This window comes from Poromitra crassiceps (assembly GCF_964638095.1).
Source record: "Poromitra crassiceps genome assembly, chromosome: 7".
NCBI lineage: Eukaryota > Metazoa > Chordata > Actinopteri > Beryciformes > Melamphaidae > Poromitra > Poromitra crassiceps.
The window spans coordinates 9733940-9751117 of record NC_139628.1 but is presented as its reverse complement, the minus strand read 5'-3'; the positions used below and the strand labels follow the sequence as shown (position 1 = coordinate 9751117).

The window sequence follows — 17178 nt, the reverse complement described above, 5'->3', positions numbered from 1 at the left end:
TTTCTCTCTCACTCCTCTATCACACACATGAGAGCCAATTAGACGATGTCATCAATGATGTCATACATTACATTTTCCTTGATTTTCAGATGAAAGAACTCAACAACAGAACAAGAAACAATATTGTTTATTTTAGGGTAATTATTACATTACATGATGTCATTTAGCAGATGCTTCTGTGGAAAGCAACGTTCAATATGTACATTTTGTCAACAATAAGTATCATTTAGAGAAAACTTTCATTCTGAGAAACAATTGTTCAAAACTAGATCAAATGTAAAACATAAAAGTTGTAAAAGAAAAAAATTAACCTCAACAAGACTTAGACCAGGGGTGCCCAATACGTCGATCGCGATCGACCGGTCGATCGCGAAGGTAGTGTGGTAGATCGCATGGCATTGAGGGAAAAAAATAAAAAAATAAAAAAAAATTACATAGTGCCGTAGTGAGGATGGATGATAGGCTAATAGGCCCATTTGCCACTTGATTGACGTACAGGTAGCCAGTCAGATCTCATCTATACTGCGCATGCAAAAGTTAGCAGCCTATCATCCATCCTCACTATGGCATTTGCCACTTGATTGACGTACAGGTGCGCCAGTCAGATCTCGCTGTGGCAGCCAAGTTTGTATATATATATAAATAAATATGTTTGGTAGATCACTTTGACTTGGTCATTTTAAAAGTAGCTCCCAAGCTGAAAAAGTGAGGGCACCCCTGACTTAGACTAATAAGAAGACCTTGATTCTGTCTTGTTTAATATCTCATTAATTTCCATGTTCTTGCACGTGTGTTGTTACAATCCCTGTTCCGTTTCCCAACACAGTGTGCAGCATCATCTCAGCAGCTGTGTTTAGTCAGCAGTGTGTTTCTCTCTCACTCTATCTGACACAGAGACACTGAGGCACCAAACCCAATCCCCAACTTATGTACATTATCTGAATACATAAACTTGCTCAGAAACCCAAACCCAGTTTTAAGCCCAGAACCCAGCCCAAACGCAGGGTACACTGGTTCAGTGAACGTGTTGTTGAAGGTGTAGAGGTGGATCAGTGTGTCAGAGGAAACTGTGTAGAAAGACAAAGAGCCAGCAGGCCAGTCCAGATAAACTGCGACTCTGTTAGAAACAGAGGAGGAGGGGAGAGGTAGGGCTGTTTTTATCTTATTGTGCCAGACATAGTAACCTGTAAGATCAGAGCAGAGCAGCACCCAGGACTTTTCATTACGTCCAAGCTCACAGTCATCACCCCGTCCTCTCCTGCTGATTCCTCTGTAAGTCACTCCTATCTCAACCTCTCCTTTCCTCTCCACCTCCCAGTAACAGCGACCAGTCAGACCATCTCTACACAGCAGCTGCTGCCAGGAGTCAAATCTCTCTGGGTGATCAGGATATGACTGCTGCACCTCCCACACCACCGTCACCTTTCTGTTGTCTTCAGACAGGAGGAGGCTTTTCTCTGCTGTGTTTGGATCCAGTGTGAGTTCACAGGCATCTGATGAGACAACAAGACTCCGTTTTAGCTCAAGTTTGACCTGTCAACTATTGTCACAGCTGTGTGTGTGTGTGTGTGTGTGTGTGTGTGTGTGTGTGTGTGTGTGTGTGTGTGTGTGTGTGTGCAGAGCTGCCATGTCTCACCCTTTGAGTGACACTGCTTTTTTCTCTCTGTCTCTCTCTCTCTCCTCTCTCTCATCTTGGAGGCGCTGCATTGCCCCCCCCTCTTTCTCTCTCTCTCTCTCTGTCCCTCTCCCTCTCTCTTTCGTTCCTGCAGGCGCACGCTGCATTGCCTTCTCTCTCTCTATCTCTCTCTCTCTCTCTCTCTCTCTCTCTCTCTTTCGCTCTCCCTCTCTTTCGTTCCTGCAGGCGCGCGCTGCATTGCCTTCTCTCTCTCTCTCTCTCTCTCTCTCTCTCTCTCTCTCTCTCTCTCTCTCTCTCTCTCTCTCTCTCTCTCTCTCTCCCCCTTTCTCTCTCGTTCCTGCAGGCACGCGCTGCATTGCCTTCTCTCTCTCTCTCTCTCTCTCTCTCTCTCTCCCCCTTTCTCTCTTTCGTTCCTGCAGGCGCGCGCTGCATTGCCTTCTCTCTCTCTCTATCTCTCTCTCTCTCTCCCCCTTTCTCTCTCTCGTTCCTGCAGGCGCGCACTGAATTGCACATCTCTCTCTCTCTCTATCTCTCTCTCTCTCTCTCTCTCTCTCTCCCTCTTCCTGCAGGCGTGCGCCGCGTGTCACCCCTCCTGCTTGTTTCATCACATGATCTTCTCGCTCTTCTTCAGTAGGAATCAGTCATGTGATCTCTGTTATATTTGAGTTCCTCACAGCAGGGGCGCCGTAGTGGGGGGAAACCTAGGACGATTCTAGGGGCCCTTGAAGCTGACAGGGGCCCTAATTTTTTTTTTTTTTGCAATTCCATCGCGGGCCACACAGGGGGCGCCCAGTTGAGTATCACTGGTCTAGTCTGTCCGGCGCCATCTGAACATTTATTCAACTTTTCTTAACTACTGGAAATTACCCTGTTAGACCTTAGTGAAATATGCTTACTTCACAGAGTGTTTACATTTCCCTCCTGTCTAGCGAACATTTAGGGCCCTATTCTCACAAGCCTTCGGCGCTAAAACGGGCCTTAAACGCAAAAAAACGTGCCTTGCGCCTGTTTTGGGACGATATCAATATGGCTTTACGCTGCCAAATGCGCTTTAGGCCGAATGGGCGTGGCGCAGTCCCAGAATGGGCCAAAGTGGGCGTGTCGGCGCTAACTACCGGCCTACTGATATCTTCGCACCTGGCCTACATTTAGCGCTTTGCGCCTTTGAAAACCAGGCCTATTCAGTGCGCCAGTGTTCTGCTGCCTCTCCCCTGTCACCCTTCTCTGTCTCTCTCTGAAACCAGGCCTATTCAGTGTGCCAGTGCTCTTCTGCCTCTGAGTCACCCTTCTCTCTCTCTCTCTGACTCCCTCGCTCAGACAGACACAACACATAGCAGCACCCAGCTTCCCATAGGAAATAGCAGTTGTAAGTTTACTGCCTGTGAATGTCCACTCCCAGCATGCAATTGGGTCCTCCATTTCGCTACTAAATAGCAACCAAATGAGCCGAAATAGATATAAAAGGTAGATCTAAAATAATGTGTAATGGTAAGTGTAGCGAAGCTTGTTGGCTTGCTGGAGGCAAAGCGTTTGGGCTTGCCTCGTGAAGTGTGCTGGATCGTGGATGAAGGCTCACGGGCTGTGATCGATCAGAATCACGGAGATGGAGGTAGGGACCGACTTGTCGGTCCTGGGACTCGGTTGAAATACCACTGGGATGACTGGGTGTAAGGCAATCAGGCACCAGGGCCTGGCCGGTTGGAAGATGGCCAGGATTCAGTTCGGGTCCGGGTTTGGTCGCGGTGAAGGTAAACATTATGAAGGAAAAGGGGAATCTCGGAGGAATCAAGCAGATCTCTCGGATGTGGTGAATCAAACTGGAATCTCTTGGATGAGGTTAGTCAAGCATAGCGTCACAGGACACCTGGCTTATATGCCCGCGTTTTGGTGTATGACATCACGTCATTGGTGATGTCACAACGTTCTAGGGAGCTATGACATCATCGATGTTATGTCTGACATTGCCGATGACCTCACAGGTGAGCTCTATGCTATGACATCATCGGTGTCATTGTTGATGATGTCATCATCATTACGTCGTGGCGCGCCGGCTGGTGGGCATCGACTGCCCCAAGAACAGGCTGGACGGTGGGCCATTATGGGCCCTTTTCTACAGCCGCTCCCAGATTCCTGTGGGGAATCTGTATTCTTCCAGAAATGGCCGGAATGGCCCTCTAGTCCCACCTGGTATAGGCAGGGCTTGGTTGATTATTCTGGGAGTGAGGGGGGCTGCGGTCCGCCTGGTCACCAGCCGGGTGTCCCGTACGTCACAAGAGCCAAGATTTGGTGACTGTCCTCGTTGGCCAGGATGTGTGTGGGATCCTACTGCAGTAGCGAGCTGTAATGGCCTCTGGGGGCTGGAGCTTCCAGTTGACGAAACTCAGCGGCGTGAGGTCAGCGCGGGAGCCGCTCAGGAGCCAGGGGTCTACCCATCATACCCATCCTACCCAGCTACTGCGGTAGTGAGGAGCCTCTGGTTCTGGTGGCTTGAGTTTCCAGTCGAGGAACCTCACCTGCATTGCCTTCTCTCTCTCTCTCTCTCTCTCTCTCTCTCTCTCTCTCTCTCTCTCTCTCCCCCCCTTTCTCTCTCGTTCCTGCAGGCACGCGCTGCATTGCCTTCTCTCTCTCTCTCTCTCTCTCTCTCTCCCCCTTTCTCTCTTTCGTTCCTGCAGGCGCGCGCTGCATTGCCTTCTCTCTCTCTCTATCTCTCTCTCTCTCTCCCCCTTTCTCTCTCTCGTTCCTGCAGGCGCGCACTGAATTGCACATCTCTCTCTCTCTATCTCTCTCTCTCTCTCTCTCTCTCTCTCTCTCTCCCTCTTCCTGCAGGCGTGCGCCGCGTGTCACCCCTCCTGCTTGTTTCATCACATGATCTTCTCGCTCTTCTTCAGTAGGAATCAGTCATGTGATCTCTGTTATATTTGAGTTCCTCACAGCAGGGGCGCCGTAGTGGGGGGGAAACCTAGGACGATTCTAGGGGCCCTTGAAGCTGACAGGGGCCCTAATTTTTTTTTTTTTTGCAATTCCATCGCGGGCCACACAGGGGGCGCCCGCGGGCCGCATGTGGCCCACGGCTCGCCAGTTGAGTATCACTGGTCTAGTCTGTCCGGCGCCATCTGAACATTTATTCAACTTTTCTTAACTACTGGAAATTACCCTGTTAGACCTTAGTGAAATATGCTTACTTCACAGAGTGTTTACATTTCCCTCCTGTCTAGCGAACATTTAGGGCCCTATTCTCCCACAAGCCTTCGGTGCTAAAACGGGCCTTAAACGCAAAAAAACGTGCCTTGCGCCTGTTTTGGGACGATATCAATATGGCTTTACGCTGCCAAATGCGCTTTAGGCCGAATGGGCGTGGCGCAGTCCCAGAATGGGCCAAAGTGGGCGTGTCGGCGCTAACTACCGGCCTACTGATATCTTCGCACCTGGCCTACATTTAGCGCTTTGCGCCTTTGAAAACCAGGCCTATTCAGTGCGCCAGTGCTCTGCTGCCTCTCCCCTGTCACCCTTCTCTGTCTCTCTCTGAAACCAGGCCTATTCAGTGTGCCAGTGCTCTTCTGCCTCTGAGTCACCCTTCTTTCTCTCTCTCTGACTCCCTCGCTCAGACAGACACAACACATAGCAGCACCCAGCTTCCCATAGGAAATAGCAGTTGTAAGTTTACTGCCTGTGAATGTCCACTCCCAGCATGCAATTGGGTCCTCCATTTCGCTACTAAATAGCAACCAAATGAGCCGAAATAGATATAAAAGGTAGATCTAAAATAATGTGTAATGGTAAGACAACCTGCAATTGTAGAACATTTCAATATTGGACCAAATAAAACATCGAAATGAAACACCACCCTATGTGAAACATATATGTCCTCTTGAGCCTATATATACCCCTTGTGGGTTTAACATGATTTAGATAAGTGACAGCGGAACGCGCTGCGGAATGCGCTTCTGTGATGTGCTATATTGTGATGTCCGCTCCAATAACTTGGCCCTACTTGACATTTAGTTTTACAATAAAAACACATTTATGCAATGACTTTACATAATGTAGGGTATATTTATGTGCATCATTCTACCTGCAGCAGGGGAGAGAAAACGATATCGTTCTGAACAAACTTTCACCAATATAAAATTAATCTCATCATATAGGGATAGGCTATATTTTTGTAGCTGATGCCTTTAGAACATTATTTTCACTTTGATCTTGCTATAGTGTAGCGTATTTACATGCTTGCAGTATTGAAACTGCAGTTAGATTGGTTTGAGAAGCATAATAATATGGAATAATAGCCTATAATGCAGACAGACAGACTGGATGAAGGGAGGGGGGGGGGGGGGGGCAGAGCGTTTGGCTTTCGTCTGGTTTTGCGGGATCACTGGAATTGGAGCTAAAAAGGCAAGCGTGCAATTCGTTTATTGCAGTTATCCAATGAGCATGACGGTGCATAATTTTACGCTTAAAAGGCATGGTTGTAATGGTTGAGGCTGCGTCTAGCGCCAGCACGACGATATCAAGTGCGCTTGTCCACGCCCACTGATTTGAGCTGCGCCAGGCGTTCGGCCTAGAAACAGCGCCGATGCAACGATAGGGACCTATATCAATGCAAACAATTGTTTGCAAGCCGTTCCTAACTGATGAAGGAGGTGGGACACACACAGCAGCATTGTGTTGAATGACATGGTAGCTGGCACAATTGCAGTGGGTCTGTGGGGATTTATTTGTAATACTAATAATACTAATAATAATAATAATAATAATAGTAATAATAATAATAAAAAAAATAAGAAGGATCAACACAATTTATTTGTCCACATAATGACCATTATATGAAAGGAAAAGCAGCCCACAAATGACAGCCAATGAGAAAAGGAGAACATAATGATATTAAGACTGAATAATGATATCACAACAGTCTCATGCTAAACACTCTCCTGTTGGACTCCACGGGCCCTATTCTCCCACAGGCCTTCGGCACTAAAACGGGCCTTAACCGCAAAAAAACGTGCCTTGCGCCTGTTTTGGGACGATATCAATATGGCTTTACGCTGCCAAATGCGCTTTAGGCCGAATGGGCGTGGCGCAGTCCCAGAATGGGCCAAAGTGGGCGTGTCGGCCTTAAATCTCGGCGTACTGATATCTTGGCACCTGCCTTAAATTTAGCGCTTTGCGCCTTTGAAAACCAGGCCTATTCAGTGCGCCAGTGCTCTTCTGCTGCCTCTCCCCTGTCACCCTTCTCTGTCTCTCTCTGAAACCAGGCCTATTCAGTGCGCCAGTGCTCTTCTTCCTCTTCTCTGTCACCCTTCTCTCTCTCTCTCTGACTCCCTAGCTTAGACAGGCACAACACACTTCCCATATAGGAAAAATAAATTGTAAGTTGTCTGGCCTGTCCCAGCATGCATTGTGCTTCTCCATTTCGCTACTAAATAGCAACCAAATGAGGCGAAATAGATATAAAAGGTCGATCTAAATTAATGTGTAATGGTAACACAACCTGCAATTGTACACATTTCAATATTGGACCAAATAAAACATTGAAATGAAACACCACCCTATGTGAAACATATATGTCCTCTTATCCGCCTATATATACCCTGTGTGGATTTAACGTGATTTAGATAAGTGACAGCGGAACGCGCTGCGGAACCCTTCTACTGTCATGTGCTATACTGTGATGTGCTATACTGTGATGTTCGCTCCAATAACTTGGCCCAACCTCACATTTAGTTTTACAATAAAAACACATTTATGCAATGACTTTACATAATGTAGGGTATATTTATGTACATCATTCTACCTGCAGCAGGGGAGAGAAAACGATATCGTTCTGGACAAACTTTCACCAATATAAAATTAATCTCATCATATAGGGATAGGCTATATTTTTCTAGCTGATGCATTTAAAACATTCTTTTCACTTTGATCTTGCTATAGTGTAGCGTATTTACATGCTTGCAGTATTTAAACTGCAGAATAATAGCCTATAATGACAGACAGACTGGATGAAGGGCTTTCGTCTGGTTTTGCGGGATCACTGGAATTGGAGCTAAAAAGGCAAGCGTGGGATTCGTTTATTGCAGTTATCCAATGGGCATGACGGTGCATAATTTTACGCTTAAAAGGCGTGGTTGTAATGGTTGAGGCTGCGTCTAGCGCCAGCACGACGATATCAAGTGCGCTTGTCCACGCCCACTGATTTGAGCTGCGCCAGGCGTTCGGCCTAGAAACAGCGCCGATGCAACGATAGGGACCCACATGTGTATCAATATTCTTTCTAGTCATTAGTTGATAGTGTTTCTTTGTTCCCTCTGGTGTATTCAGAGCAGAGAGAGAATGATTCAACAGGGATGAGAGTGAGAAAAGGAGCAAATATTGATGGTTAAGACTGAATAATGACAACACTACAGTGTTATCCTAATCTAATTTAAAATGCGATATTATCCTCTAAATCAGCTTCAAACAGCCCAAATTTTTCGGCCGCCGCCCTTCGGACGCCGGCATCAGTGGGGCCCATACTATGTCCTGTCATGGGGCCCAAAATCCCTGGCGGCGCCCCTGCCTCACAGAAGGAAATATGACGCGCGAGAGCAGAACGGAGCTGTGCACGCGGCGCAGGGGAGCACGAGACGGCTTGCAGCTGCTTCATACTGAGAGGAAATGAATTAGTGTCATTAGAATAGGAACGTCGCTGTAGGACTGGAAGTCAGTCACTGTAGAAAACCTCTTGTTTATTCATCATTATTTGGCAGTGAAGACCAGTGTTGGGCAAGTTCCTTTCAAAATGTAGCCTAGTGATAGGCCTACTACATATCACTAGTTAGGCTACTTTCATTTGTAAGTAGCCTAATACCTTACTTTAATTACAATATGAGGCTACTGTCTCTGTCTGTGTAGAGTAACTCGTTACTTATCACATTACTTTTGCATTACTTTCACCAAAACAATTAGCAGAATGACATCACAGCCCCGGAACCATCCCGAAAAAGTATTTCAACCGTCTTGAAGTCAGTGTAAACCGTCCACAATTCTAAATGTTATCCTTTTTGTTATTGTCATCTAGCCTATATGGTTATTTGCATAAAAACACACAATTTGATTTCAAATGATTGTATCTTATACCCTAAATATGTGCTTTGATACCTGTGTGCACCTCTTGTAATAATGTAGGCTAATACTGTCTGATATTTAGGCTACGTGGGGTGGGCTAAAATATGATACATCATTTAAAACAAATCAACTGGCCTCCCTGACATTTAGATTAATTTCTCTCTGCCCTCCCCTGCAGCTGCACCTGTTAAAAATGATCTGCCCTCCCCCACCCACAAGTTCACCCTTTTATCATTTCATACACAACTTTGTATGTTTGAAATAAAACACCAATATTCACTTTTTATCACCCGACCATCGTATCTGGTGCGACGGCCATTGGTGAGAGCAATAGGATTGAAATTGTAGGCTATTCTTCATGCGTAGCATCAAGGGCAGCAACGTTTAACTGATTTTTTTATAGTAGTGTAAGAAACTGCTCGGTTACAGTAGCCTAATACCGCTACTGTATAACAAACTAAAACAACAAACAAGAACATATGTAGGGTGACCGTTATAAATATGTATATAGGAGAAATATATTATTACTAGGCATCTGTGTGGCCTCGGCTGGCCTATTGGCGCGCACGGGTGTGTGTTGCTCACTTATGGCTCATGTCCACCACATATAACAGCACAGTACAGCTCTACCCGACCTGGTCCTACTCGTCTCTACTTGATATAGACTCTGTTTCCATAGCAAGTTTACTTGCCTCCGCCCACACCTGGTCGTCATAGCGACCGCTATGACCGCTACAGCTGTGCTGAACAAAACGCTGAAAGTGAATGGAGACCTGTAGCCTAGCCATAGAGAATTGGCTGAAAAGGAACAGTAAAAGACCTTGTCCCATGTCCACTGCCTTTCAAAACAGCACAGCAGGTGAAGGCCGGGCCCCCCGCTATTTTTTCTTCTTAACACGTTCACTGCCAATGACGAGATATCTCGGCTTACAAAATCCAACGGTTGACTGCCAATGACGAGATATCTCGTCTTAAAAAAAAAAAAAAAAAAAAATTGACGGTGGGACGTGGATCAACGCCCCCCACGTCTCCTATAAAATTATTGGAGCCACCGAAGGTGTACAACCCATTCCACCGACCCACTAAGTGGCGACAGTGCCCTCCAAACTAGAAAAAGCAGAGCCAAAACTGCAGGGGAACGCGCGATGAAACCATTCTCATACTGTAGAATGGATTGGCGAAAACGCTTTCGCTTTCGCGCTGATTGCTGGCAGTGAGGGATTGCAAATTTGCATAATAGATTACGGGTGGAACACACTTTGAAACACGCAGCATAAATAAGACCAGAATCGCAAAAGCTTCATCAAAGCTCTCAACCGAAACCGCAAGAAACGAGCGAGCCCATCCAGACTTGCCCAGCGGCCGCCAGCAGACAGGAGCAGCAGCAAAGCAGTGAGCCTGGTGACGCGAGGTTACAGCAGCAGCAGAAACGAGCTTGTGACACGCCCGCTGCAGCCAAGAAGACACAGGAGGGAGGAGTTTGAAGGAGAGGGGTGTTTCCTGCTGTTATGGAGGAAATTACTGTTCAAAACTATTGTTTAGATGTCTGACGTCTTACTGATGCCAAAAATGAATGGTTAAAGTAACTGTTCTATCGAATTTCACAAAAAGCCATTTATCTCAGAATAAATTTTCAGACGCTGAAACCATGCTGTATTCAACTGCTAATGCTTACATAACTACTAACTCTACAAACTAACTCTTTTAGACAGAGAAAGCACACATTCTATTAGTTCTTTTGAGATATTGTGTGTTCACAAAATCCTAACAGAAAAGAATCCTCGGCTCTTGAAAGATGAGCCAGAATCCTCAAAAAAAAACCTTGGCAGAAGCTAACTACAGTATTGAAAAACGGCTGGCAGTGAATGTGTTAAGAGGGAAGGTTTCATAGAGTTGTGCGACAGTACTTTTGCACATACAACACACTGGGGTTTAGGGGCGTCCTTACTCCCAATACAAGTGAAGCCCATAGTAATGTAGTTCTCGTCATATTTGCGCTTCTTTTTAGCGTTAACTTCCCTGTCTCCTCTGGACTTTCCTGGGACATCTTGGGCTTCGGGCTCGGATTCACCATCACTTTGACCAGCGCAAGCGCCCGTGTTGACACTACTAGCTGCGAGGCTAGCACCGCTAACGCTACTGTTTGCTCTGCTAAACATCGCTCCACTTGAGGCCCTGGATCTGCTTTGGACCGCCGGGACTCTGCCTTCACCTGCTGTGCTGTTTTGAAAGGCAGTGGACATGGGACGAGGTCTGTTAGCATTCCTTTTCAACCAACCTATTTGGGGGGGGCATGGGTTTAGGCTACGTAGCGAAATACAATTCTAACTAATGGGTGAAACTCCCAAAAAGTTAACTTAATTAACTTAACAAAACATAACAGCATACAAACATAACAATTAGTTTTGTTTTACATTGCAAGAACACACTTGAAAAACAAAGTGTGCACAACATAGTGTTGTGTTCTGACTAAGCTGCGGTAATAGCTAGAAACAGTCTGCTCTTAATCGTCATCCCTGGATGTCGTTCTTCTAACTTTAACCACATTCTCAGTTTCTGCATCTCTCTCCTTTCTCTTAAACATTTGAAGAATTTTTCTTTGCATTCTGATTCTGCTTTATGTAATCACGGTTGGTCTGTCACTCTGATGTTTCCTCCTCCTTTTGTTCTTAAACGAGGTATGACAAGTGGGAAAAATTACAAACATGTTTGGAAGTGGTGGACTCGTTTATTATTCGTCTTTGCCCGCTGCCCAGTGCAAATGACATCAATTAAGTGTGTGTGTTTGGTCATAAAATGTACGGGAACAATAAATCAAACGCACCCTTCTCCAATGTGTTTACAGAAGTATGCGCATGCGCAGTTGCGTACCGTTTAGTGCCAGGCAAAAGTTTGGCTGAAGAGAGAAAAAAACACAGAGGTCTAAAACACTGCACTGGAACAAATCTAGAAGCAATTTATGAGAGAGACTACTGTTGTTTATGTTGACCTAATGACATAACGTCAGCAGATCTATTTTCTTGTTGGAAATGCGATTGTGACGGCTTCTGTGGGTTTTGATAACAGGCAGCTGCACGTCACTCTGTCTCTTCCCAGTTTTGTCAGCCATCATTATTCAGAGTAGGATTTGAAGAAATATAATATGTCACATACAGTACATGACGTTTGTATTTAAATAGGAATTTAATGTTCTCATGAATCAAATTAAATACACACTTACACTTCCTCAGACCTGGTTTCATCATCTGCACTCCACCATAGTCCACACTGTGGGAAAGGGGTTAAACATTTACATAAAGTCAGATCAATATAATCTATTTGATAAAGAAACAGTAATCCTCATTCCTGAGCTTCTCAGTGACTATGTTTACATGCACGCTAATATTCCACTATTATTCAGAAAATGACAATGTTCTGAATTCTTTTTTTTTATATATATATACCTTTATTAAGTTTTCAAAGATTCAAGCATTTTTACAATATAATTGAACACATTTTTTCTTGTTTCCCCGCCCCCATGTACCCCCCATGTATCAATATATTTTTTTTGAAATTCATTCCAAGGGTCCATATTGATTGTGCCTAAAAGACACAAGCGAGACGATTTTGCAATGTGAATGTTTAAACATAGTGCTATCGTGTCAATTACAGAGTTCCAAAATGTTAACAACAAATTACATGACCAAACCAATGTTCTGAATTTGATAAGAATCATGTAAACACCATATTCCGGTTGGATTTTCTGAATTAGGCCTTTTTCTAATTTAGACTTTTCCGATTAAAATAAGATTAAGATGATTAATATGCCGATATTATTCGGGTTTAGGAGCATTCTTTGGGCATGTATACAGCACATTCGGAATATGCGTCTCAATCAGGGTTTTTACCGCAGTTTGTGACACACAACCATCTTGCCTGTTTGTTGTCAGCAGTGTGCTTTTTAAACAAACCAACTAGCCAGAGATGCATGCCGAAAGAAATCCAGCCCACATTTCTGATGAGAAGGAGAAACAGGGCTAATCTATTTTATACCATTATGAAATACTTGATACCAACAGGAAGGAGAAACAGGCCTAATCTAGCCTACTGTTAACCATTATGAAAGACTTGATATCAACAGGAAGGAGAAACAGGCCTAATCTAGCCTACTGTTAACCATTATGAAATACTTGATATCAACAGGAAGGAGAAACAGGCCTAATCTAGCCTACTGTTAACCATTATGAAAGACTTGATATCAACAGGAAGGAGAAACAGGTCTAATCTAGCCTACTGTTAACCATTATGAAACACTTGATATCAACAGGAAGGAGAAACAGGCCTAATCTAGCCTACTGCTAACCATTATGAAGGACTTGATATCAACAGGAAGGAGAAACACGCCTAATTTATCCTATTTTATATAGCCTATATAGCACAATTACCAAGTGCTTTACAAATTGTAAATAAAAGCCACAGATGTAAGAATACAAGAACAGGCTGAAAAAATGGGTTGCAGAACAGTAAAATACACAAGGAACTGATAAAAAACTCGACTATAGCCTATAGTAGCCGACATAAATATCTACTACTCTAAACAATAGTATAAACTTGTTTGCGGCTTGGAGCTTGGGCTGGAGCCGCAGTTTGCCGGCGGCTTCTTCCACGCCTTTCTGGCTGGGGCTTTGTGGCAGGTTGCTTTGCCCATAATCACAGCTTGTGTAGCCTCTCCTCTTCCTCTGTAGCTTGTTGCATAGGGCTCACTACATTCTGTAGTTTTGGGCCAAATAAGCCGTCAGGGGAAATAGGGCCATCAAACAGAGTTTTACGAACGTTGGGTGGAATATGAGAGTTGTTTAGCCAGATGTTTCTTTGTATCTGTGTCTGCCAGGCTATGATTCAGGAAGAGTTGACGGTGGATGCCTGGGCCAGCTGGAGAATTGCCGTCATATATTTCCCCACCTCAGTGGCAATCTCGGGGGGAACGCCACTCTCATTGTTTAGGAGGAGAGCGGAGACGGCTGAGGCCAGCAGCAGGGGCGGTTCTAGGCCTTTAGTCTCAGCCCATTTTTCCAAATCCATGGTGGTCATTAGTAGCAGTTTCTGACTACACTCAATGCGCTGTGTGCATGTTTTCCCCCCCCTCTATGTTCTTAGGGTGGGCTGAGACAAAAATTTAGGGGGGTTCAGCCCACCCGAAAAGTTTCTAGAACCGCGGCTGCGCAGGCGCTCCCTCCTCCATCTATCTGCCTAATCCCACATCACTTCACACAGGTCACGCACACAGTACAGCAGCGAAGTGGTCCTCCACAGTCCACACAATCGTTCTCCCCACTCATGATCAATGAAACTGTGAGGTGAGCATTGAGCAGTCAGAGTCGTTAGTAGTTACTTAATTAGCGCATATTGATATGCAAATTAGCGCGTAACGTTGTTATTTATTTTTGCTTTAAAACTATTTTTTTTAATTTTCTGCTTAACTCATTGAGTGCCAGCCACTTTTGGAAAACGGATGCTCCCAGTGCCAGCCCTTTCAGAGCGTTTTCAGTGATTTCTCAAGACCCACAGAATATTGTGTGATATTACTATGTAAACACCGAACGATGAGACTCTCTTGTATCATCAGCAAAAAAAAGTTTATTGATATCATTTATCAATTTATTTAATTTATTTAGTTATCAGCAGTAGAAGATAGGTTGGTTTCACTAAAAACAGACGTTTCAAACTAGAAGCAGAGATAATGAGCCTTTTGTGAAATGAAGCATTTCAAGCACATCACTGACTCTGAAGCTAATATTTTCTGATGTAGTGACATCTCAAAAATTATTTCCTTCAATAAAACAGCGAAAACAAAGGAATTTTGATAGCAAAATAATATTTTTTAGCTGCAACCAGCAGCGCTGGCCCCTGCGTGCGCAGACCCTACACCTACTTGCTGGTCTTGATTTACAGTTGGTGGGCATCAGGTATTCTAGCTTGTTTGCCAATCTGTCCATCGAGCCTGCTGTCTGGGTCGGTGTTGTATGGTGCCCTGCGTGCCCCACCCCCCTCAACTGCAAACTCCTCCGTGGGAGTGTCTCTGGTGGCTCTCTGCTGCACGTTTGCTCTGCACGTTTCAAAGTGCGTTACACCCAGCTCTATTTTCACAGCGTTCAAAAGTGGCATTCTTGTTTTTTCCCACAATAATTTCATAATACCATTTGTAATGCCACCGTTGTAGTGCTGTTGTTCAAAATTAAAGTACATTTTCTCAGATTTATTGGTGTCTTTCTAGTCACACAATTTAATAGTCAGTGTTTCCCATACACTGATCTATTTGTGGTGGTACACCCTACATAGATTTTGACCCCCACAAATACTGCCACATATTAATTTCAACAAGTTGACTGCAAACTCCTGCTTTAGTGCCTACAGTATATTATTATCTTGTCGGAATATTATTCCAGCCAATAAGTTAGGAAGTTCCCTTTTGATTTAATTTTACTTTTGTTTTGCCTACAAAGCAAAATGTTACTTTACTTGAAACTCCCCTGAAGTGATTTTGGTATTATTTATGCAAGCATAATTCTACCATATAGTAACCTGTATGCAGAATATATAGTATATATAGGGAAACAATTATTTTTTCATCGCTGTAAAACCACAGAACGGTAAAGAAGAGATTGATGTGTGTAGTTCTTCATAGATCTAGTCTCTTCATTTTGATCTCAAAGTGTGCCAGTTTGATCCATTTTTACTTGAAACTGTACAAAATTTTCTTCGGCTTTGGGCTGAGCCCACCAAAAGCTGTGATGCTAAAACCGCCCCTGGCCAGCAGTACCGTACTGTTTTGTGCCCCCATGGTCTGTGCTGCACACCGATGAGATTTCTCCGTTAGCTGGGCGTAGGTCACATCTCTCTTGGCTGTGGGCGTCAGTTTGCGGTGGCCAAAGAGAGCTGATCTGGGAAGGAGGATAGCCACCAGGCTGTCTTCTAGAGGTGGGACAGAGGGAAAACCGGAGTCGGTTTCACCAGCTATACCCTCGTAATGTCAGCCCACCTCGTTGCTGAGGCTTTTTCTTTGCAAAAGCACACTCCTTTAGTTGTTTGAGCTCTGGTATGCTGGGCCAGATGGGAAGGCGGGCTTTGACGGCAGGCTCATTATATACATCACCTGAGAGCAGGCTATGGCTGCTGGGGGGAGCTCAATCCCCTTCATGACGGCCACCTTGGCACTCATGTCAGGGAGGTCAGATAAGAGCGCTTTAGCGGAGACGTCATTTCAGCGGCGACTGAGGGAATCGGAGAGAGGGAAGGCATTGGCCTTAATGCCTCTTCTCCAGTGAGCATCTCCCACAAAGGGAGACAGATGAGGCCAGGGAAAAGACATCATCATCATTATCGTCCTCTGCTGCTGTCGTAAGGGGAGCTGGTGGAGCAACGTCGACTCGTGGGACTGCTGCGGTGGCGATGCTTGCGGTTTCAGCTTCGTCAAGCTCAACGTTGGTAAAGTATTCCACACGTCGGTGGAGCTCTTCATACAACAGCTCTCTGCAGTAGGGACAGGCAGCCTGCAGGGGATGCTAGCGCGGTCCTAGACACAAAGCATTTGTGGTGCATGTCATCTGCAGTGATGTAACCGGACCGGCATTCTTGACAGTTTCTAACGCCAGGAGGGAAGCGGCCGTGGAACAGCTTGGGACGGGCGGGTTTGGGACCATCACCGGCTGCCACACACCGCTCATCTCACTGGTTAACGCCACTCATAGTTGTTGAGTCTTGTCGTGCTGTAGCTCATGAAGAATTTTTGGGAGACAAGCAACAGACACGCCAGTTTGCGGACGGGAAAGGGAAAGGTCTACAAAGGGGCGGGTCGATGGTTAGGGATGAAAAAAACTTTAGTCTGACGCTGGGCGCGTAGGGATACATCCAGAAAGTAGGTCCCTAAAGGGCGAATGCTAATAGAAAATGAACAGAATATTGTGTGCATTTACAGTAAACATAGTCAGTGTGACAGAGAAAATGTGTGTGACTCTCAGCCTTCTAGCAGACATTGCCTCTCCATACCTGAGAGAGTCCAGTCTCACAGAGCAGAGCAGATTCACTCCTGCCGCTCCTGGATGATTGTAGCTCAAGTCCAGCTTTCTCAGATGGGAGGGGTTGGAGCTCAGAGCTGAGGCCAGAGAAGCACAGCCTTCCTCTGAGACCATACAGGCTGACAGCCTACACACACACACACACACACACGCGCACGCACGCACGCACGCATGCACACGCACGCACACACACACACACACACACACACACACACACACACACACACACACACACACACAAAAGCAAGCTATACGTTTGATATCTTTATGTATACAGTTGTAAAATAGTTGCACAATACAGTCAAATTCATCCTTGCAATCCTTGCACCAACTGATGATGCAAGGAGATGGAATGGTGAAATATCATCATGGAAAGTAATTCACATG

The 17178-nt window shown here is 45.2% G+C and overlaps 1 protein-coding gene across 1 annotated transcript in view; it reads right to left on the bottom strand.

Annotated features, from left to right (window-relative positions):
* Positions 1-17178, bottom strand: part of LOC310779399 (NLR family CARD domain-containing protein 3-like) — a gene marked incomplete at its 3' end in the record, with an annotated part of 274039 nt that overhangs the window by 12325 nt on the left and 244536 nt on the right. Inside the window, exons 12-15 of the mRNA XM_083639934.1 lie at positions 16763-16918; positions 11958-12004; positions 1227-1493; positions 1010-1067 (exon numbers count right to left, since the gene is read on the bottom strand). Coding sequence (XP_083496060.1) covers positions 1010-1067; positions 1227-1493; positions 11958-12004; positions 16763-16918 — 528 coding nt within the window. The remainder of the gene's footprint in view (positions 1-1009; positions 1068-1226; positions 1494-11957; positions 12005-16762; positions 16919-17178) is intronic.